Raw genomic sequence first — 21,381 nt, forward strand, 5'->3', positions numbered from 1 at the left:
GGCAACGAGCAAACTAGAGCAAAATAACTTCACTGGAGATTTCATAGAACATAGAACACAGAACGTAGAACTGTACAGGCCCTTCAGCCCTCGATGTTGGGCCGAACCCTTTATCCAACTCTAAGATCAAACTAACCTCCATACCCTTCATTGGGAACAGATATTATGCATGGCAGAAATGTGGAGGCTATTTAGGGAGCACTTGCTGTGATTGCTGGATAGGTTTGTCTCACTGAGGCAAGGAACCTTGGGTGACAAGATGTGAAACATCTAGTCAAGAGGAAGAAGGCAGTTTACTTAAGGTTCTTCTTACTTTCTGCATGAGCTTACCATGGGAACTTTATCAAACGTCTTGTTAAAATCCACATATACTACATCCACTGCTCCACCTTCATCACGTGTTTTGTCACATGCTCAAAGAATTCAATTAAATCATGCTGCACCTGTTGGCCTACAACCTAGTGTTAATTGATTTTTTAAACTTAGTCCTACCCAATTCAACATCAGCACCTCCACATCCTGTGTTTTATGATCCTGCTCCACAGCTACCTGATGACGGAGCAATGCTCTGAAAGCTAGTACTTTCAAATAAACCTGTTGGACTATAACGTGGTGTTGTGTAATTTTTAACTATCACTAATTAAACTATGCTTTTCCAAGTAATCATAAATCCTGTCTGTCAAAATCCTCTCCTATAATTTTCCCTCCACCAACATAAGACTGACTGTTGTGTAATTTCCAGGGTTATCCCTATTCCCTTTCTTGAACAAGGGAATAACATTTGCCACCCTCCAATCATCTGGCACTACTCCAGTGGACAGTGAGGAGGCAAAGATCATCACTAAAGGCACAGCAATCTCTTCCCTTGCTTCCCCTATTAACCTTGGGTATATCCTGTCTGGCCCAGGGGATTTTTATATCATGTTTTTCAAAATTCCCAGCATATCCTCCTTCTTAACATCAACCTGTTTGAGCATATCAGGCTGTTTCATGCTGTCCTCACAATGACAAGGTCCCTCTCACTAGTGAATACTGAAACAAAGTATTCATTATGGACCTCCCCTACCTCCTCTGACTCCAGGTACAAGTTCCCTTCACTATCCCTCATCGGCCCTACCCTTACTCTTGTTCCTCGCATAAGTGTAGAATGCCTTGGGGTTTTCCTTAATCCTACCCAAGGCTTTTTCATGCCTCCTTCTAACTCTCCTAAGTCCATTCTTCAGCTCCTTCCTGGCTACCTTGCAACCCTCCAGAGCCCTATCTGATCCTTGTTTCCTCAACCTTAAGTAAACTACCTTCTTTCTCTTGACTAGATCTTCCACATCTCGTCACCCAAGATTCCTTGCCTCAGTGAGACAAACCTATCCAGCATTCACAGCAAGTGCTCCCTAAATAGCCTCCACATTTCTGCCATGCATAATATCTATTCCCAATTTATGCTCCACAGTTCCTATCTAATGGCATTGTAATTCCCCCAGCCCCAATTAAATACTTTCCCATACTGTCTGCTCCTATTTCTTTCCATGGCTATCATAAAGGTCAGGGAGTTGTGATCACTATCACCAAAATGCTCTCCCGAGAGATCTGGCACCTTGCGTGATTCATTGCCAAGCACCAAACCCAATATGGCTTCCCCTCTAGGCAGCCTATCTACATAATGAGTCAGGAATCCTTCCTGGACACACCTGACAAAATCTGTTCCATCCAAACTATTTGCACTAAGGAGATTCCAATCAATATTAGGGAAGTTAAAGTCACCAGTGCCAACAACCCTGTTACTTCTGCACCTTTCCAAAATCTGTCTCTCAATCTGCTCCTCAGTGTCTCTGTTGCAATTGGGGAGTCTACAAAAACTCCCAGTAAAGTGATTGCTCTTTCCTGTTTCTGACTTCCACCCATACTGACTCAGTAGACAAACCCTTCTCGATGGCCTCCCTTTCTACAGCTGTGATACTATCCCTGATTAGCAATGGCATTCCCCCACTTCTTCTACCTTCCCCTCCCTATTCCTTTAGAAACATCTAAACCCTGGAACATCCACGACGATTCCTGCTCCTGTGATATCTAAGTCTCCATAATGGCCAAAACACTGCTGCTTTAATACTGATCCATGCTCTCCTTGCATTAAAATAGACACACTTCAACCCATCACACTGGCTACAACTTTGTCCTATGAACTATCTATCCTTCCTCACAGACTCTGCATGCTGTATCCGCCTGTTCACCAGCTACCTCATCTGCTAATCTGTAGCTCCAGTTCCCATCCCCTTGTCAAACTAGTTTAAACCCTCCTGAAGAGCTCTAGCATAGCTCCCGCCCAGGATATTGGTACCCCTCCAGTTCAGGTGCACTTGTCCTCCTTGTACAGGTCCCATCTTCCCCAGAAGGTATTCCAATGATCCAGATATCTGAAGCCCTCCTTCCTACACCAGATGTGGAGCCATGTGTTCAATGAGCTGCGGTACAAATATATGAATTGAAAGCAGATGTAGACCATGTGGCCCCTTGAATACGTTCTGCCACTCAGTAAGATCATGGCTGATGTGTTCAATTTGAGTTTCGAATTCTACATTCCTATCTACCATGATGACATTAGATTCTCCCACCTGACAAGATTCTATCCACATCTACCAGAAGAAATGTCAATGATCTTGAGACAAGAAGTTCCAAAGTGGCACACTCCTGTGAGCGAAGATGGTTCTCCTTACCTCTGCTCTGAAAGGGCAAACCCTAATTGTAACACAGTGCCCCTAGTGCTGGATTGATGCATAAGAGGAAACATCCTTTCCAAGTTCACTTGTCAAGAGAATTCAGAATCTTACACACTCCATTCACTAGTCAGTGAAAACAAGCCCAGCCTATCCTCATAAGACAATGCAATCTGGTGCAGTTAAAATGGAATCACAGTTTGACTGGCAACCTGTAAGAGTGGGGCAGATCTTCAATGATTCAGGAAGTGTGGAAAAATGGAGTGATAGGGCCCGACACCAGGATTACTTACCCAGCAATTTTTATAGCACTCCCATTCTTTCCAGCTCCATTGTATAGCAGATAGTCTAAATCGACCTGCAATTTCTGTGGAGTTAAAAAGCAGGAGAGTCAACATTTCGAGCATAAGTGCTTCATCAGGAGGTCTTATGCTTGAGCTTATGCTCAAACAATCAACTCTCCTGCCTTCTCGGATGCTGCCTGACCGGCTGTGCTTTTCCAGCACCACACTTTTTGACTTTGACCTTCAGCATCTGTAGTCCTCACTTTCTCCCTGCAATTTCTTTGGAGTTGGGTGCTCACGGTCAGTGGACATGATTCACAGCCTCAAATGAGAAACAGCCCATGGGGGAGAATTATCAACAAAAGCAAGCTGAACAGATAAGACTGGAAATTGTAAATCTAACAGAGCTTTCACTGCACAGCTTGAAAAAATATTAATTCCTGAAAGTCCATTTAAAGTTGTTTTTAATCTCAATACTTTACTCTTATCAAAACAAAGTTCTATTCACAACCTAATTCAGAGATAGATAATTCATTAATAAGCTGTTTAATTTGTCAATTATACTGTGAATTGAAACGGCCACATCTAGTGAATACATTTTGAAAAAATGCTCTGAAATATCCTGAGGTTGTAAAAGGTCATTTCTTTGTTCGTCAGTTTCTCCTCAGAGTTCTCTTGAGAGAGAGGCTGGTCACTCATTTCAAACACAAACTTGCTGTGTGATTAGTTTTTCAGATATCTGTTTGATCGCTGATATTTTGATCTTCTGAATGCAGCAGACAGTTGTACAAATTCAGTGTTAGTTCTTATTTTTAAAAACAATTAATTTCACCTTGACCCTTTGCAGATAGTCAGAACAAACTCTTTTCAAATTGCCAATGTAACAAGCTCACTACAAGGAGCTGAGGTCTGCCAGAGATGACACTACCTTGGACAAAAAAAGGCCAATGCATCTCATCACGATGGCACAGTGGTTAGCACTGCTGCCTCACAGCGCCAGGGACCTGGGTTCAATTCCCGCCTCAGGTGACTGTGTGGAGTTTGCACGTTCTCCCCGTGTCTGCGTGGGTTTCCTCCGGGTGCTCCGGTTTCCTCCCACAGTCCAAAGATGTGCGGGTCAGGTGAATTGGCCATGCTAAATTGCCCGTAGTGTTAGGTAAGGGGTATATGTAGGGGTATGGGTGGGTTGCGCTTCGGCGGGTCGGTGTGGACTTGTTGGGCCGAAGGGCCTGTTTCCACACTGTAAATAATCTAATAGGAGTAGTACTGCCCTCAGTAAATAGCAGTTCAAATTGAAGGACAAGCAGGGCAGGGAGGGATTGTGATTCCTCTTTCTGGATATCCATCTATCTGGACATCAAGCACCATCCTAATTTGGGAATGGAGGGTTTTTTTGGTGTGGGTTAACAAAAGTAAGTCTTTCAAATGGTAAAAGGAATACATGATAGACCTGGATTTAATGAACGGAAATCTTGATGGAGAAAACAACAGAAGTTGGAATATTTCAGCCAATGAAGTACAGGTACTGAGATAGATCTGAAAGCCAGGTAGCTCTGTAGGTGCAAATTACTGCAGATGCTGGAATATGTATTGAAAAAAGATGCTGGAAATCACAGGTCGGGCAGTGTCCGTGAAGAGAAAGCAAGCTAGTGTTTTGAGTCTACATGACTCTTAATCGAACTAGATCATCTCTGATGAAAAGTCATCGAGATTTGAATATTAACTTGCTCTCTCTTCATGGATGCTGCCTGACTGGCTGTGATGTCCAGTATTGTTTGTATTCTTTAGCTGCTTCTAGAGGTGGCTGAAAAATGTTTCTCTTCCCTGCAGACTCCTGGCTTGCACCGTGTTACCTGATTTTAATCAATGTGCTAACCAGGCACTACAGTTGCCTTCATTACTTTAATCGAAGGGCAGGACTCACAATACACGGGCGCAGCAGACTAATCCATCCCTGAAACCTTCAAACTGCCCAAAGTCCACTCGGGGTGACCAATCAGAGAAATGTCATCCTGTAAATAGAATGGAAGGAAATATTGAGCAGCCTCTCCTCCAATCACAGGCTGGCTCACTCCCATGTTTGCTGCTGATAGGTTCACTGCAAATCCACCAATGGAAGACGACTAGCGTGTGATTAGAGGAACAAAGTGGCAGCAGACAGCAAGATTGGAGGAAGGGGGCTGGAGTGGAAGTGAGGCTATTTGCCAGAGTAGCAAGGCCCAGAGGGAGGCAAAGGAATTAGACTTGGAGACAAGGCTGGTGATCGCTAGGGAACAGGGGCTCAACAAGAGAAGAAAAGAGTTGCACAGTGGAAGAGGAGGGCTGGAAAGGAGGAGGAGGATTAGAAGGGATGGTAAAGAGGCAAGAAGAAATCGTTCAGGGGAGAGACGTTCCAGAAAGGGGAAAGAGAGGTTAGAAAATGAGTTTAAAGGTCTCTGAGAAGGAGTAGTTGATCTGCAAAAGGGAATGGGGCTATTTAGGGGCTGTGGGGACTTTTTTGGGGGGGGTGGGGGTGGAGTGGGATGGGGTGAGGTGAGGTGGTTTGGGGTAGGGAGGGAGAGGGTCTATGAGGGGAGAAAACATTTTAAAACTTTTCAATGAAGTAGTGCTCACCTAACTGGGAACAGGAAAACTGAGAATGAATTCCTTGCAAACTAATGTGGATCTCTAGAGTGACAGAGCTGTGCAGCATGGAAACAGACTCTTCAGTCTAACTTGTCCATGATGACCAGCTATCCTAAATTAACCTAAGCCCATCTGCCAGCATTTGGCCCATATCCCTCCAAACCTTGCCCATTCATTTACCCTTCCAGATGCCTTTTAAGTGTTGTAACTGTACCAGCCTCCACCAATTTCTCTGGTAGCCTGTTCCATACACGAAGAGGTTGTCCCTTAGGTCCCCTTTTAAATCTTTCCCCTCTCACTTTAAATATCCGCCCTCTCGTTCTGGTTTTCACCACCCATGGGAAAAAAACGTACGCTGTTCACCCCATAAGGTCACTGATAGTCCAAGGAAAATATCCCCAGCCTATTCAGCCTCTCTTGAGAAGACAAACTGTCCAACCTTGGCAATAGGCTTGTAAATCTTTTCTGAAATGTTTCAAGTTTCACAACATCTCTCCAATAGCAGGGAGACCAGAACTGAATGCAGTATTCCAAAAGTGGCCTTTACCAATGTCTTGTACAGCTACAACACAACATCCTAACTCCTATACTCAATGCACACTGTCCAATAAAGGCATGATGTGGAGGTGCCAGTGGACAAAGTCATAAGTCACATGACACTAGGTTGTAATCCAACAGGTTTATCTGAAGTCTCATCCTTTCGGAGTGCTGACCCTTCATCAGGTGAAGCCATTGGTATGCTTTCCATTAATGGACAGAGTATTGAGTACAGGAGTTGGGAGGTCATGTTGCAGCTGTACAGGACATTGGTTAGGCCACTTTTGGAATATCGTGTGCAGTTGGAAGGATGTTGTGAAACTTAAAAGGATTTAGAAAGGATTTACAAGGATGTTGCTAGGGATGGAGGATTTAAGCTATAGGGAGAGGTTGAATAGGCTGGGGCTGTTACCACTGGAGCATCAGAGGTTGAGGGATGACCATATAGAGGTTTATAAAATCTCGAGGGGCATGGATAAGGTTAATAGACAAAGTCTTTTCCCTGGGGTGGGGGAGTCCAGAACTAAAGGGCATAGAGTAGGTTTAGGGTGAGGGGGGAAAAGATACAAAAGGGACCTAAGGGGCAACTTTTTCACGCAGATGGTAGTGTGTGTATGAAATGAGCAGCCAGAGGAAGTGGTGGAGGCTAGTACGGTTGCAACATTTAAAAGGCATCTGGATGGGTACATGAATAGGAAGAGTTTGGAAAGATATGGGCCAAGTGTTTGGCAGGTGGGACTAGATTGGGTTGGGATATCTGGTCGGCATGGATGAGTTAGACTGAAGGGTCTGTTTCCGTGCTGTACATCTCTACGACTCGATATACTTCATGTTGCAATGTGCAAAGGCAAGCATACCAAACACCTTCTTTACTATCCTGTCAACTTGTGACTCCGCTTTCAAAGATTTTTTAACCAGAACCCCAAGGGTGTCTTTGTTCAGCAACACACCCCAGAATCTTACCATGAAGGTGGCTCAGTCCTGCTCTGATTTGTCTTTCCAAACTGCAGCTCATCACATTTATCGAAATTCAACTCCATCTGCCACTCAGTGGCCCATTAGCCCATCTGATCAAGATCCTGTTGAATTCTGAGGTAACCTTCTTCATTATCCACTACACCACCAATTTTGGTGTCATCTGCAAAATTACTAACTCTTCCTCCTATCTTCACATCCAAATCATTTATATAAATGATGAAAAACAGTGGACCCAGCACCAATCCTGGTGGCCAACCGCTGGTCACAGGCCTCCAGTCTGAAAAACAACTCTCCATCACCACACTATACCTCGTACCACATTAAAGTGAGGGGAGTTCAGGACCTATTATTTGGTGGAAAATATAGTGGATGGTATTGTCAATTGGACAATTTAGCACTGAAAAGTTGTATTTCATAAATCTCTGTATTTATGTGTTATCGCATCTCAAATCTTCTTAGATACTGTGAATTACATGAGGTGCAGCAGCTGTGTTAGAGATAAACATGTAACAGTTTCACTATAACCTCACCAATTTGTGGAAAGCGTGGTTAGGGTGATGGGGTTTTATGTACAGAAGTATGAGTTAGTTACTAAGAAAGAAATTTATTACTAACTTGTAATGTGCCAATTTAAATATTATGTAGGAAATAAATGCTCATAAAAGTGGCCTAATCAATGTCCTGTACATACGCAACATGACCTCCCAACTCCTGTACTTAGTGCTCTGACTAATAAAGGAAAGCATACCAAATGCCTTCTTCTCTATACAATCTATCTACGACTCCACTTTCAAGGAGCTATGAACCTGGACTCCAAGGTCTCTTTGTTCACCAACACTCCCCAGGACCTTGAGGTCAAGTTGCAGCTGAACAGGACATTGGTTAGGCCACTGTTGGAATACTGCGTGCAATTCTGGTCTCCTTCTATCAGAAAGATTCTGTGAAACTTGAAAGGATTCAGAAAAGATTTACAAGGATGTTGCCAGGGTTAGAGGTTTTGAGCTATAGGGAGAGGTTGAACAGGCAAGGGCTGTTTTCCCTGGAGTGCGGAGGCTGAGGGGTGACCTTAGAGAGACTTATAACATCATGAGGGGCATGGATAGGGTAACTAGACAGATTCATTTCCCTGGTATGGGGGAGTCCAGAACTAGAGGGCATAGATTTAGGGTGAGAAGGGAAAGATCTAAAACAGACCTAAGGGGCAACTTTTTCAGGCAGAGGGTAGTGTGTGTCTGGAATGAGCTGCCAGAGGAAGTGGTGGAGGCTAGTACAACTGCAACATTTAAAAGGCAACTGGATGGGTATATGAATAGGAACAGTTTGGAGGGATATGGGCCGGATGCTGGCAGGTGGGACTAGATGGGTTGGGATATCTGGTTGGCATGGAGAAGTTGAACCAAAGGGTCTATTTCCGTGCTGTACATCTCTCCAACTCTAAGTCCTGCTAAGATTTGCTTTCCCAAAATTCAGCACCTCACATTTATCTAAATTAAACTTCATCTGCCACTCCTCAGCCCACTGGCCCATCTGATCAAGATCCTGTTGTAATCTGAGGTAACCTTCTTCGCTGTCCACTACACCTCTAATTTTGGTGTCATCTGCAAACTTACTAACTATATCTGTAATGCTCACATCCAAATCATTTATATAAATGATGAAAAGTAGTGGACCCACTCGTCACAGGCCTCCAGTCTGAAAAACAATCCTTCGCCACCCTCTGTCTTCTACCTTCAAACCAGTTCTGTATTGAAATGTCTAGTTCTCCCTGTATTCCGTGAGACCTAACCTTACTAATCAGTCTTCCATGGAAAATCTTGTCGAACGCCTTACTGAAGTCTATATAGATCACTTGTACTACTCTGCCTTCAACAATCCTCTTTGTTACTTCTTCAAAAAACTCAATCAAGTTTCTGAGACATGGTTTCCCACGCACAAAGCCATGTTGACTACTCCTAATCAGTCCTTGTCTTTCCAAATATATGTACACCCTGTCGCTCAGGATTCCCTCCAACAACGTGCCCACCACCGACGTCAGGCTCACTGGTCTATAGTTCCTTGGCTTGTCCTTATACTTACAGAAAATGCAGCAAGCTCAATAGAGGAGACAACTCTTCCAGTCTACTTTCAGAAAGGGAGAGGTTACTGCTAATTCAGACTTCAAACATTAATCAAAATCAGTATCAGGTAATAACCAACATGAAGCACCAAATGCAGAAATATATTAATTTTGTATTACCCACTGCAGCTCAAATTTATTTTGGGACCTCAGTAGAAAGGGTTTCAAATAAGGCACTAATTCTGTAAAGTGCAGATAAATCTCTGAAATATTGAAAAATAAGCCACTCATTAAAATTCAGGTGTTGTTATCTTTCATCAACGCAGACTGAGCTGGATTTTATCACAACTGGATTAGCTTCAGTGCTGGAGATTTTCATCCTGGATTAATTCTAGTACATGATTTGTTCTAACACTCTAATTGATTTGTTGTAGAATTGAATGTTCATTACCCTGCTTCACACATTGCACTACATGCAATCAGTGTCCCACAACCCCATGCACATACTCACTGACCCACTTACTTCAATTCCCCTTAGAATCCCATTCCTCCCCTCTTTTGACAGTCCCATCTTCTCACTCTGACAGTCCCATCCCCTCCACTCAGCACCACTCTCTTTATTCTGTCCCACTGTCTCAACTCCCTTTTCTTCCTCCTGCCCCTTCTCCAGGATCAGTTCAATACTAACAAAAGTGAAGGAAAAGTAGGGAAAGAGGAAGGGATTAAATTAAAATGGAATTGGAGGGGGAGATGCCAGAACTCTGCTCTTTCCTTATTATATTTTCTAATCAACCTGTTTGGAAATGTTGTTACACAGCTCTGGAGCAGGAGCGACTTGAACCCAGGCCTCCTAGCTCTGAGGGTAAGGACACTTCCACTGTGTCACGAGAGCCCCTTGAAAACTCAGCTCTTTTTTTTGATACTCGTCACCAAATTACCATTTGACAAATTGAAGAATTAACAAGCACTACACACCAGGAACAGTGCAATAACATAAGTAGGGAAGGGTAGGTGGACAGAATGGGAACTAAATTATAATAGAGATGGATGGGGTAATAATGATGCTAAGCCCCACAGTGTCTACCATGTTAATGGTGTTAGTAGCCACTGTAAGAACTCAGCTCACAGATATTTTAATTAACTTCACAGATATTATGACATACCTCTGCAGTGGGTGGGGTTTGTACCTAGGTGTTTCTGGCTCAGAGGCAGGGACACTACCACTTCACCACAAGGGTCCCTCACCCACAAAGTCCAATGAGTGTCACTGTTTGAACTTTAAAGGAACTTGTAAATCTAACTTTAGCATACCCTACTCTACTTACACAGACCATGGTATATATCTTCAAGAGGGTGTTCAACACAAGGTTGTACCAGCTTTCATTTCCAAATGTACTGATACTCCTAAAGTGAGGCACAGTCCCGCAAATGAATGGGCATTTATATGAGATAATACTCAACAGACTGGGTTTAGGTTTGGTAATTTACATAGTGACCTATGTTGCGTTTGGTCAGAAGTGCACAATTTTTCTTCATGTTTTTATTTGAATCATTTATGTCCCTATGATCACCTCATCAGCTGACTGCACCACAAACATGTTTAAAACACATCCAGACTTCTTTTGCTGTGGGTCTTTCAGACTGACCCTGGTGGAAGACTCATGCTCATATCCAGCTGCACTGATGAGCACAGTTCAGAACTGGCCACAGTACCAGCAATGAACATGGCTCTGGATGGCACTACTGGCACTAGAGTACCAGCAGCTCCTGAAGCCATCCCTTTGGCGGAGTAGGAAAATCCTCAAGAAAGATCCTCCTCATTAAATCATGGCATGGAACTTGGTGAAATTTTACGTGGGTATACCAGCAGCACGGTACACATCATTACATGAGTTGTATACCCTGCCCAATGATCAGATCCAACAAAATTGGAGGATACAAGGTGGGCAGCTGATGCTCTGAAAGAAGACTGGAAAAGTTCAGGACTCCTGAAAATACACCATGACAGTGAAGGCGAGCAATTGAGAAATTCTCTCTGAAAATTGTATTCCAGAGTGAGAATTGTAAACGTCCTCAGCCTTTCTCCTAGATCAAACTATTCTAAAATAGAAGAGAGGCTGAAATTAGCATCAGTGAACAAGTTTATATCAAAATACCTTATGGATTCAATTTGGTATTTTAGCTCAGTAAAGATCAGAAAAAGGGAGTGTCAAAATATTCCAATGTTATTGCTTTCATTTTCATTTATTGCCTGAATAAGACAAAAGTGGGAGCATTCTCTACCCCTCATTCAGTGCCAATGATTAATTATACAGCAATCAAGCTGTCTGCTTAGGAGCTGTTTAATAAATCCAGCCCAAAACAAAAAGGCTCAACCCCTAGTTAACTCTGTCATGCTGTTTTCAGTACTATTTGATCATTTCCTATTCAGCTTCAGCCTTGCTTCAGTGATAGTACTCTCTTATCTGTGAGTCAGAAGATTGGTTCATGCTCCACTCCAGAGAGATGACTCATGATTCAGCACTGAAGTTGTGCTGCACTACCGGAGGTGTCACCTTTCAGATAAAAAACATTAAATCCTCTGCTCTCTCAGGTGGCCTTGGAGAGTGATGAGAATTTGAACTTACTACCACAAAAAGGATGCTGTGAAACCTGAAAGGGTTCAGAACAGACTTACAAGGATGTTGCCAGGGTTGGAGGGTTTGACCTATAGGGAGACGCTGATTAGGCTGGGGCTGTTTTCCCTGGAGAGTCGGAGGCTGAGGGGTGACCTTATAGAAGATTATAAAATCATGAGGGGCATGGATAGGGTAAATAGACAAGGTCTTTTCCCTGAGGTGGGGAAGTCCAGAACAAGGGGGCATAGGTTTAGGGTGAGAGGGGAAAGATTTCAAAGGGACCTAAGGGGCAAAGGGTAGTGTGAAATGAGCTTCCAGAGGAAGTGGTGGAGGCTGGTGGAGGTACAATTACAATATTTAAAAGGCATCTGGATGGGTATATGAGAGGGATATGGGCCAAGTGCTGGTAAATGGGACTAGACTGATTAAGGATACCTGGTCGGCATGGACGAGTTGGACCAAAGGGTCTGTTCCCATGCGGTATATCTCTATGACTGTAATAGCTTAGATGAATGGCAGTGATGTAACAAAAAGGAAGCTAACTATATACATGAGAGAGAAAAGAATAGGAGGATACACCCATTGGGTGAAATTACCTATGTTGAGTGTAGGTTCATGTGGAGCATACACATTGGCATTGTGCTACAAGCAAATGAATACTACAAGAGCTCAGGCAAGCCAATGGTCTGCTTGATCAGATCTCTTGGGAACACAGCTTTCAATGTATGAACCCGTGAGCTATGTACTGGAATCATCATCAATTCAGAGCATTGCCTTTGCCACCCAGTAGTCCCACACCTTTGGTTAGTTGTGTGACAGACTCAGAAAGACGACATCATGGCAACTGCCAATTTATGAGCCATTGACCAGGCTGATTCTGTGCCTATGGTCATTTACAGAACAAAGAATAACACAGCACAGGAACAGGCCCTTTGCTCCTCCAGGCCTGCATTGTTATATCTACCCCCTCCTTCTGTCACAACTGCAACCTGACATTCTGGCATGGATTACATTGCTGGTGGCTGTGAAGGTGATCTTGCTCATGAACTTATCTCGATCAAGCTCCTTCCAGGCTGAAACTGGAGATATTATAATTTCTCTCAGATTTCCATCTACAGTTGTGTACTTGAAGGGAAGTTATCGAGCCTTTCTATTCGGGAGAGCTGAATGCATTCCTTTCTTGTAGGAGTGAGCACACAGATTTGCTCAGATTGCATGTTGTGTCTTAATACAGGATGATGTAGATTATAGAAATCTTATGAAAAAAACATCCCCAGCAGTCTGCTGGCTGAAATGTATGAACAGGTTTGTATCTTTGCCAAAGTGAGGTCTCTAGCACAGTGAGTCCTGAATACTTTGGATCTCATGATCCATATGCAAACTAACCATCTGTGGAAGTATTTCTTGGGGAAATGAAAAGTCACTTTGGTTAGGAAGGAGGTTTTGAAGTAATCCACGTTGGCTTTGGCTTTCTTTAGACTGTGAAGGACCAAGAAAGAACTTGCAGACACTTTGGTTAGATAGTAGATGGCTACTCTCACCAGTTTCACTCTGTTTCATGTGTTTATTTATAGTGTAAACTGTTCACTGCTCAAATACCCTCATCGAAGCAGTCTCTAGAGCCATGTGTTCACAAAATGTGTGAGTGTACTGCCAATGCCATTTCGCAAACAACAGATGCAAATAATTCTATGCAATGTCTATTATTTACCTGTAATACTTGTCTGCACTTTAGAATACTGCCTATCATTTGACACACATACATGCATCAGAATACATCCATCATTTAATGGTGATGCTTGTATGTGCTCTCGGGCGCTCTCACTTACCAGTGTCTGTAAGTGCATCGTCCCCCTCTTCCTCTTTCTGTTTCTTGTCAGCTTCCTTTAGTTCAGGCACATAGAAGTCCCCCTGACGTGCCAGAGGACACATGTAATAGATCATATCCCCACGATAGATCTCCAGGCATGGATGGGCACACAGCTTCCGTTCCTAAAGAAAAGAAGATGCGTTGATAAAAATGGAATTATACTAAGTCAACTTTAGGTGAGACATCTGTATGAGTAGCTGCACACCAGTTGCCTGATGGAGATGAAAAATCAGCAAAGATTCAATTAAAATACTTGGCATCATTGTGCTTTCGATAGCACAATGAAATGATGATGATGATGCATCTGCTAAAGAAACTCTCTGACTGAAAGAAACCAACACTGATGAAATCTTAATAATTTGAAACTGGGTACAATTATCTCCTCCCTGCGATGGCAAAGAAGAAAGTGAAAACAGTAAATAATTTAGCAATTTGACCATACAAGAGGTAACTGTCCTCACTACTGCAACAATTAAGCACTGCATGAGTAGATCCACTGGTGATAAAGCCCTAAGTGGACAATAACTAGCCACTTCGGGGCTTCAACCTGCCACTGGCATGATTTTCTTCCTTCCTGCCAGGGGAGTTAAGTGAAATTAAAATGCTGTGGATACTGGAAATCTGAAATAAAAACAGAAAGTGCTGGAGAAACTCAGTAGGTCTGGCAGCAACTGTGGTGGGGGAAAATAGAGCTCATGTTTCGAGTCCAATATCAGCTTTCTTTGGAATGGAGTCAATGTCAGCTTTCCCAACTGGTGGTGATTGGAGGATTGTTCTGGCAAGCTGTCCTGCTGGTAGGGATAGTAAAGATGCCTGCTTGCATTTAATGCATGGAGAACTGAATCTTAGCCATTAACACAGTTCCTCTCTCAACAGAAATTGCCAAGTCTGCTTATTATTCCATGCAGTTTCTGTTTCTATTCTCTGAAAGACACCATTACAACAGGACTGACTCTAAAAGTTTCAATCCCACATGAACACTCATTCTAACCTTTTGCTCCACTGCCTAACAAGGCAGTGAAGAATATTTGAAAGGACTGCTGAGAGTCACAGGGGCTCCTGCAGGTGGGAAAACAAGTAAGTAGACGCATAAATTTGGGCAATGTGCCATCATGTGACCCAAATGCCTAGTCACCTTTCATGTACAGTTGGGTAGGATTCAGGTGGGTGCCTCCCTTGGATCTAGTTGAGGCCAAGTGGGCAATTAATGCATAACGGAGGACCTCTTTCTATTGCCACTCTAGACAGTGGAGGCTTACACAGGTTTAACCCTGAGGGCTGTTGCTCAGTGAAAGGGGAGTGTGCCACAGTTTTGCCTCCTCCATCAACTCTCCCCCACTGACTGCCTTGTCCAGTAGGCACACCTCCACACTCCTTGATGGGTCCTGACAACACTGCCCCATTGAGAACATGGATTTTGAGCATTCGTGTTTCCTCTTCCTTCCATCTTTCTGTAAAACTGGAAGTGATCATTTGCACTCCACAGGGAATGAGAACGAGGGCAGTAAGAGTACAGAAATTCAACTTCCTGTAGGTTCTCTTCAAGATACACTTGAAATTACATCACGGGTTCCTCAGTGTTCCTGGATCAAAATCCTGGAACTCTCTTCCTAAGCAGCGCTGTGGCTGTCCTTACACTGCTAGGACTGCAGTGGTATGAGAAGGCAGCTCACCATCATCTTCTCAAGAACGATTAAGGATGAGTAATAAATGCTGATCTTCAGTGGACTGTCCACACACCACAAAAAGTATGTCTTTCAAAAAAGTCCTTTCTTCTTTCTCGTCACCATGTAAGTGTCTGTCTTTGTGTATGCTTGTACCATATCAATAGACAGTTAGACCCCACAATCTCATGTATTCAAATCAAAATTGTATTGAACCTGCTCCCCACCACAGTAACTGTCTACTATTCTGGGCATTTCCTAAAGAACAGCACAGTCAACAGTGCCACCATCTGTTGGAAAGTTCATTGATGATTCTGGCCTAGTAGAGCACTTAGAATAATCTCAGAATCTTTTTGAACTATGTAGCCCACCAGGAGGCATGGGAAATGCACCCACTTCTTTCATTTTCACTTCTACTTCCTCGTTAAAATTCATCAAATGAAACCCAATGCGAATTACTGCAGATAAATGTTTGCTAATTCAATTTGCATATGAGTTTCCATTAGTGATAACGTATAATCAAATGAGAAGACAAAATGCTCCTTGTTTCATCTGCATATTAGGCTTTTGAATCATTTTCTCTTGCATAATAAATCAAGAGTGAAATCCTACTCAGTCTAAGTCAAATGAGGCCATCCGCAAAACTGAGCAATTTTAAACAAGTCTTAGTTCAATCCCAGGTGAATTAATGAAATTCATTATGAGAAATAAATTTGAAGGCAATTACCACAACAACATAGCAAACCACAGCCATTGTGGATTCAAAATCAGAGCTGGAGAAAGATGCAAAACAAAAAGGACTGTCAGTTCTTCTCCCTCTCTCAGGTACTTGCCTTTGACAGGGCATGGGCAACCATAGACTTTCACTGGACTGGTCTATACTTGTGGGAAACAGACTGCAGAGGTTGACTTCTGTAGTACATCTGATCGGAAAACTGTTCTGCTCTTAGCACCTACCAGCAGGAGTATTGGAATGATTTCCATAGAATCCCCAAGGGCAATTTAAGCATGGCACATCTTTGGACTGTGGGAGGAAACTGGAGCACCCAGAGGAAACTCAATCAGACACGGGGAGAATGTATAAACTCCACACAGACAGTCACTCCAGGCTGTGAGGCAGCAATGCTAACCACTGACCACCGTGCTGCCCTTTACAGGCTGACAATCCACCTACAAGAATACCCATTGCAGTACAAGACCTGCTCATCAATTTAAATTCAGCCATCTCTCAACTGCCCAGAGCCAATGCAACCTTCAACATCTCTGCACAACCAGCTGAAGGTTATCTTCACCTTTCTTAATTCTCTCAATTAAAAGTCATAATAGGAAGGATGTGGAGGCACTGGAACGGGTGCAGAGGAGGTTTACCAGGATGTTGCCTGGTATGGTAGGAAGATCGTATGAGGAAAGGCTAAGGCACTTGGGGTTGTTTTCATTGGAGAAAAGAAGGGTTAAGGGTGACTTGATAGAGGTGTACAAGATGATCAGGGGTTTAGATAGGGTTGACAATGAGAACCTTTTTCCACATATGGAGTCAGCTATTACGAGGAGGCATAGCTTTAAATTAAGGGGTGGTAGGTATGGGACAGATGTTAGGAGTAGATTCTTTACTCAGCGAGTCGTGAGTTCATGAATGCCCTGCCAGTAGCAGTGGTGGACTCTCCCTCTTTATGGGCATTTAAACAGGCACTGGATAGGCATATGGAGGATAGTGGGCTAGTGTAGGTTAGGTGGGCTTGGATCGGCGCAACATCGAGGGCCAAAGGGCTTGTACTGCACTGTATTTTTCTATGTTCTATAATAGGTATAGGATAATAAGGGGACACTCCTGCCAAATCATAATAGGTGCCTCTCACTCTAGTCACTTGGACCTCTCAGATCACGCATCACTACTGACTGTGTTTTTCAGCTATCTCGGCCTCACTTAAACTTCTTAAAGTTCTGTCTCTCCCCCTTCATCTCTGTCTGCCTTAAAACTGACCTTTCTGATCAAGCTTTTGATCACTCCTCTAAACTACTCTTTCCTCATACATCTGTTAAACATCATAGCCCATCTTTTTAGATTAGATTAGATTCCCTACAGTGTGGAAACAGGCCCTTTGACCGAACCAGTCCACACCGACCCTCTGAAGAGTAATCCACCCAGACCCATTTCCCTCTGACTATGCACCTAACACTACGGGCAATTTAGCATGGCCAATTCACCTGACCTGCACATCTTTGAACTGTGGGAGGAAACTGGAGCACCTGGAGGAAACCCACACGGACACAGGGAGAATGTGCAAACTCCACACAGACAGTCTCCCGAGGCTGGAATCGAACCTGGTGCTGTGAGGCAGCAATGCTAACCGCTGAGCCACCATGCCGCTCAGGGATCCAGATTATATGTTGTCGCAATATAAGTTGTTTCACACTAGTGTCACTGGCATTTTGAGAAACTAAGCATAAAATTTCCTTGCGTTCATGTTGTTGCAACATTTTTGGTTCAGTTCAGCTTCATATAGAAAACTTACAATTTGTAATTTGTGATTGTGACACCATCGTAGTATCTACTCCACAACTGATGCTTCAGTCACATGATGTTCCCTCATTTTGTTCATAGCAGGGGATGTGTACACATTGTGTTTTACATAGTAATGCATGAATATTTTGGCAGCTAGGTATGAAACACAACATTTCTTTAAGTTACAGTCCCTATCCTTACCTTCTTCATTGTTCCTTATGGGGGAAATTGCCCCGATATGAGTTGTATAGGCGACTTTAATACTTTTACAGTCCCTATCCTACCAGATTTATATTAAAAACTCCTATGGAGAAGAACTCTTCAGTGTGATTTAGATGCAAGTTGCACTTTTCTGGTACTCAACGTCGACATGTCTCAAGGGCCCTCGTATATGCAAATCGTCAGTGATCATGTAGCTTATAGTAATATTACACAAACCTACTGTCGGTATTGAGCATCATACGTGGATTTTAGTGATATCTTATTGTCACATTTCACTCAATGATTCTGCAATTTATTCAGTCACTGTCATTCCATCTCTATAACTATCTTGGTCTCAGGTAACTGTAACTTACATGACAAGACCATATTTGTTATTGGCTGAGGTATAATGATCACACTTATTTAATATCCATCCTAACCAAAGGCAACATGCAATGCATTACTCACTCACTATAAAGAAAATCCCTTAATACAATACTCTGTCACTGGTGCACAATACTCATTCTGGAACCTCACTGTTAGCTCTCCTATGGAATATGCTGTACCTGTAACACATCCCTCACTATAGAGTTCTTTAGCAAAAAAGGCACAGAAAGCAACATTCCTGAGTGTCAAGCCAAGTATATCATTTAGAACATTGTGGGCTGAAGTCAGTAATCAGATACCCTCAGCACCAGAAGTATTTAATCCATTGAATTTCAGAATGCCTGTTGTTTATACTGTACACATTTAGACAAGTTTACAGTAACAGTTTTAACAACATACTGTCTCTGTCTTCAGCTATACTGGAAAAAATGACCATGCTAATCAGTTGTGACACAGTTGGAATCATTGTTACAGGTAATCATATTTCAAATATTCTCTTTAATTTTTTTATTTCCAAAAGAACTTGTATCATGAAATTTTCTCATTATTTTACAAACATTTTAAAGCTGTCCACAAATGCTTTGAAGTGCAGAGAATACAGTCAAACAATTTGCAGCAATTGCAACAAGTGATAGAAATGTAGAAAATAGGAGTAGGCCATTCAGCCTGCTCCACCATTTGATTTGACCATGGCTGATCATCCAACTCAGTACCTTATGCCTGCTTTACCCCCATACCCTTTGATCCCTTTAGTCCAGAGCGCGATATCCAATTCCTTCTTGAAATCATATAATGGTTTGGCCCTGACTGCTTTCTGCAGTCGCACATTTCACAGGCTGACCACTCTGTAGGTGAAGAAATTTCTCCTAACCGCAGTCCTAACTGGACTGTAACTCCTGGTTCTGTATTCTGTGGTTATCAGGAACACCCTTCAGATATTTTACCCTGTCCGGTCCCGTTAGAATTTTATAGATTTCTCTGAGATTCTCCCTCAGTCTTTTGAAGGTTAGTGAATATAATCTGAACAAATTCAACATCTTCGCATACGTTAGATGCAGGAAAAGTATTTGATAAACACAATATCTCCAACCAAGATATGAAAGAATATCAAATTATCAATTATTGTATCTATATTATACAAATTGAATCTCTGAAAACATATTTCATTTCAGCTGAGTGGTATGCTACTTTTCTTAAAATGCTTGCTGATTCTTCATTTCTTTTTCTTTTTATTCTTTTATAAATTTTGGTTTGGAATTGTGAATGAGAAATGACTTGTTGACTTTGGGGCATCTTGTGGTAAAAGGAAAAGAACAGGCTAGACAAGCTTTGTTTGTTTGTGAGGCCAGTACTGGAGACTAATCGCAGGCTGATTCTTGATTAAGAAGGTTCCAACAGACACCGCAACTCCAGGAAGAGCACTGCATTTATACAGATAACAGAAGGTGGCTACTAACAAGGTCGGTATCTGAAAATTGATTCTGGCAAGACTAGGAGAGACCCTATGTTCAAGCAGATGGCTGTTGTTGAAAGGCTCGAGAAGACATAATCAGCTATCTGGGGAGGACCAGAGTGAAAACAAGACAAACCACATAAATCCTACATGATGGTCTATGAGAATTGTACAGCATAGCACAAAGTTCTTCAGTCCTGTGCCAGTTGTGTCAAAACAGTGATACAATTGATTACACTTCCCTATACTTTCCTTAAAACACTCCAGTTTTTACCTTCAAATGTTTATCTAATCCACCTTTGAAAGTTACTACTGAAATTGTGTCCATCATTCCTGCAGACAGATTGCAACGACTCACATAGTTTAACAAGGTGCCTGTGGCCTTTTGTTTTTGGTAATTACTATAAATCCGTATCCATATCTGGTTACTGATCATTCACATCTTGAATCCGTTTCTTATCAAAACCATTCATAATTTTGAATGCATCTCTCAAGTCTTCCCTTATCATTCTCTAGTCTAGAACATAACAGTGCAGTACAGGACCAGGCTCTTCAGTCCACTATAATCTGTATTAATCATGACACTATTCTAAACTAATCTCAGCTGCCTCCACATGGTCTGTATCCCTTTATTCCCTCCCTGTTGATGCATCTGTCTAAATACCTTCTTAATCATTGCTACCATTTCTGCTGCTTCCACCTTTCCTGACAGCACATTCCAGGCACCTACCACACACTGCATAAAGAGAGTGGGGCAGCACAGTGGCTCAGTGGTTAGCACTGCTGCCTCACAACGCCAGGGACTCAGGTTTGATTCCCGCCTCGGGTGTGGAGTTTGCACATTCTCCCAGTGTCTGTGTGGGGTTTCCTCTGGGTGCTCTGGTTTCCTCCCATAATCCAAAAATGTGCAGGTTAGATGAATTGGCCATGCTAAATTGCCCATAGCCAGAGGTAAATGTAGCGTAGGGAAATAGTTCTGGGCGAGGTACTCTTCGGCGGGTCGGTGTGGACTTGTTGGGCCGAAGGGCCTGTTTCCATACTGTACGTAATCTAATCTAATCTAAAAACCTTGCCTCACAAATCTCCTTTAAACGTTCCCTCATCTTAAACCAATGCCCCCTTGTATTTCACATTTTCATCCTGGAAAAAAAACGCAGACTATCTACTCTGTCCATGCCTCCCAAAAGTTTACATACTTCTATTAGGACACCTCTCGGTCTTTGACTCTCTAGCAAAAACAATCCAAGTTTGTCCAACCCCTTTATTAGTCAGAGCATTGAGTATAGGAGTTAGGAGATCATGTTGTGGCTGTACAGGACATTGACACTTTAGGACTATAGTGTGCAATTCTAGTCTCCCTCCTATAGAAAGGATATCGTGAAACTTGAAAAGATTCAGAAAAGATTCATGAGGATGTTGCCAAGGTTGGAGGATTTTAGCTACTAGGGGTTGCTGAATACACTGGGGCTGTTTTCCCTGGAGTGGAGGCTGAGGGGT

The 21,381-nt window shown here is 42.7% G+C and overlaps 1 protein-coding gene across 1 annotated transcript in view; it reads right to left on the minus strand.

The window, feature by feature from the left end:
* Positions 1–21,381, minus strand: part of LOC132822411 (testis-expressed protein 264 homolog) — a 287,865-nt gene that overhangs the window by 39,303 nt on the left and 227,181 nt on the right. Inside the window, exon 3 of the mRNA XM_060835778.1 lies at positions 13,636–13,798. Coding sequence (XP_060691761.1) covers positions 13,636–13,798 — 163 coding nt within the window. The remainder of the gene's footprint in view (positions 1–13,635; positions 13,799–21,381) is intronic.

The sequence above is a fragment of the Hemiscyllium ocellatum genome, chromosome 14, assembly GCF_020745735.1.
Source record: "Hemiscyllium ocellatum isolate sHemOce1 chromosome 14, sHemOce1.pat.X.cur, whole genome shotgun sequence".
Taxonomy (NCBI): domain Eukaryota; kingdom Metazoa; phylum Chordata; class Chondrichthyes; order Orectolobiformes; family Hemiscylliidae; genus Hemiscyllium; species Hemiscyllium ocellatum.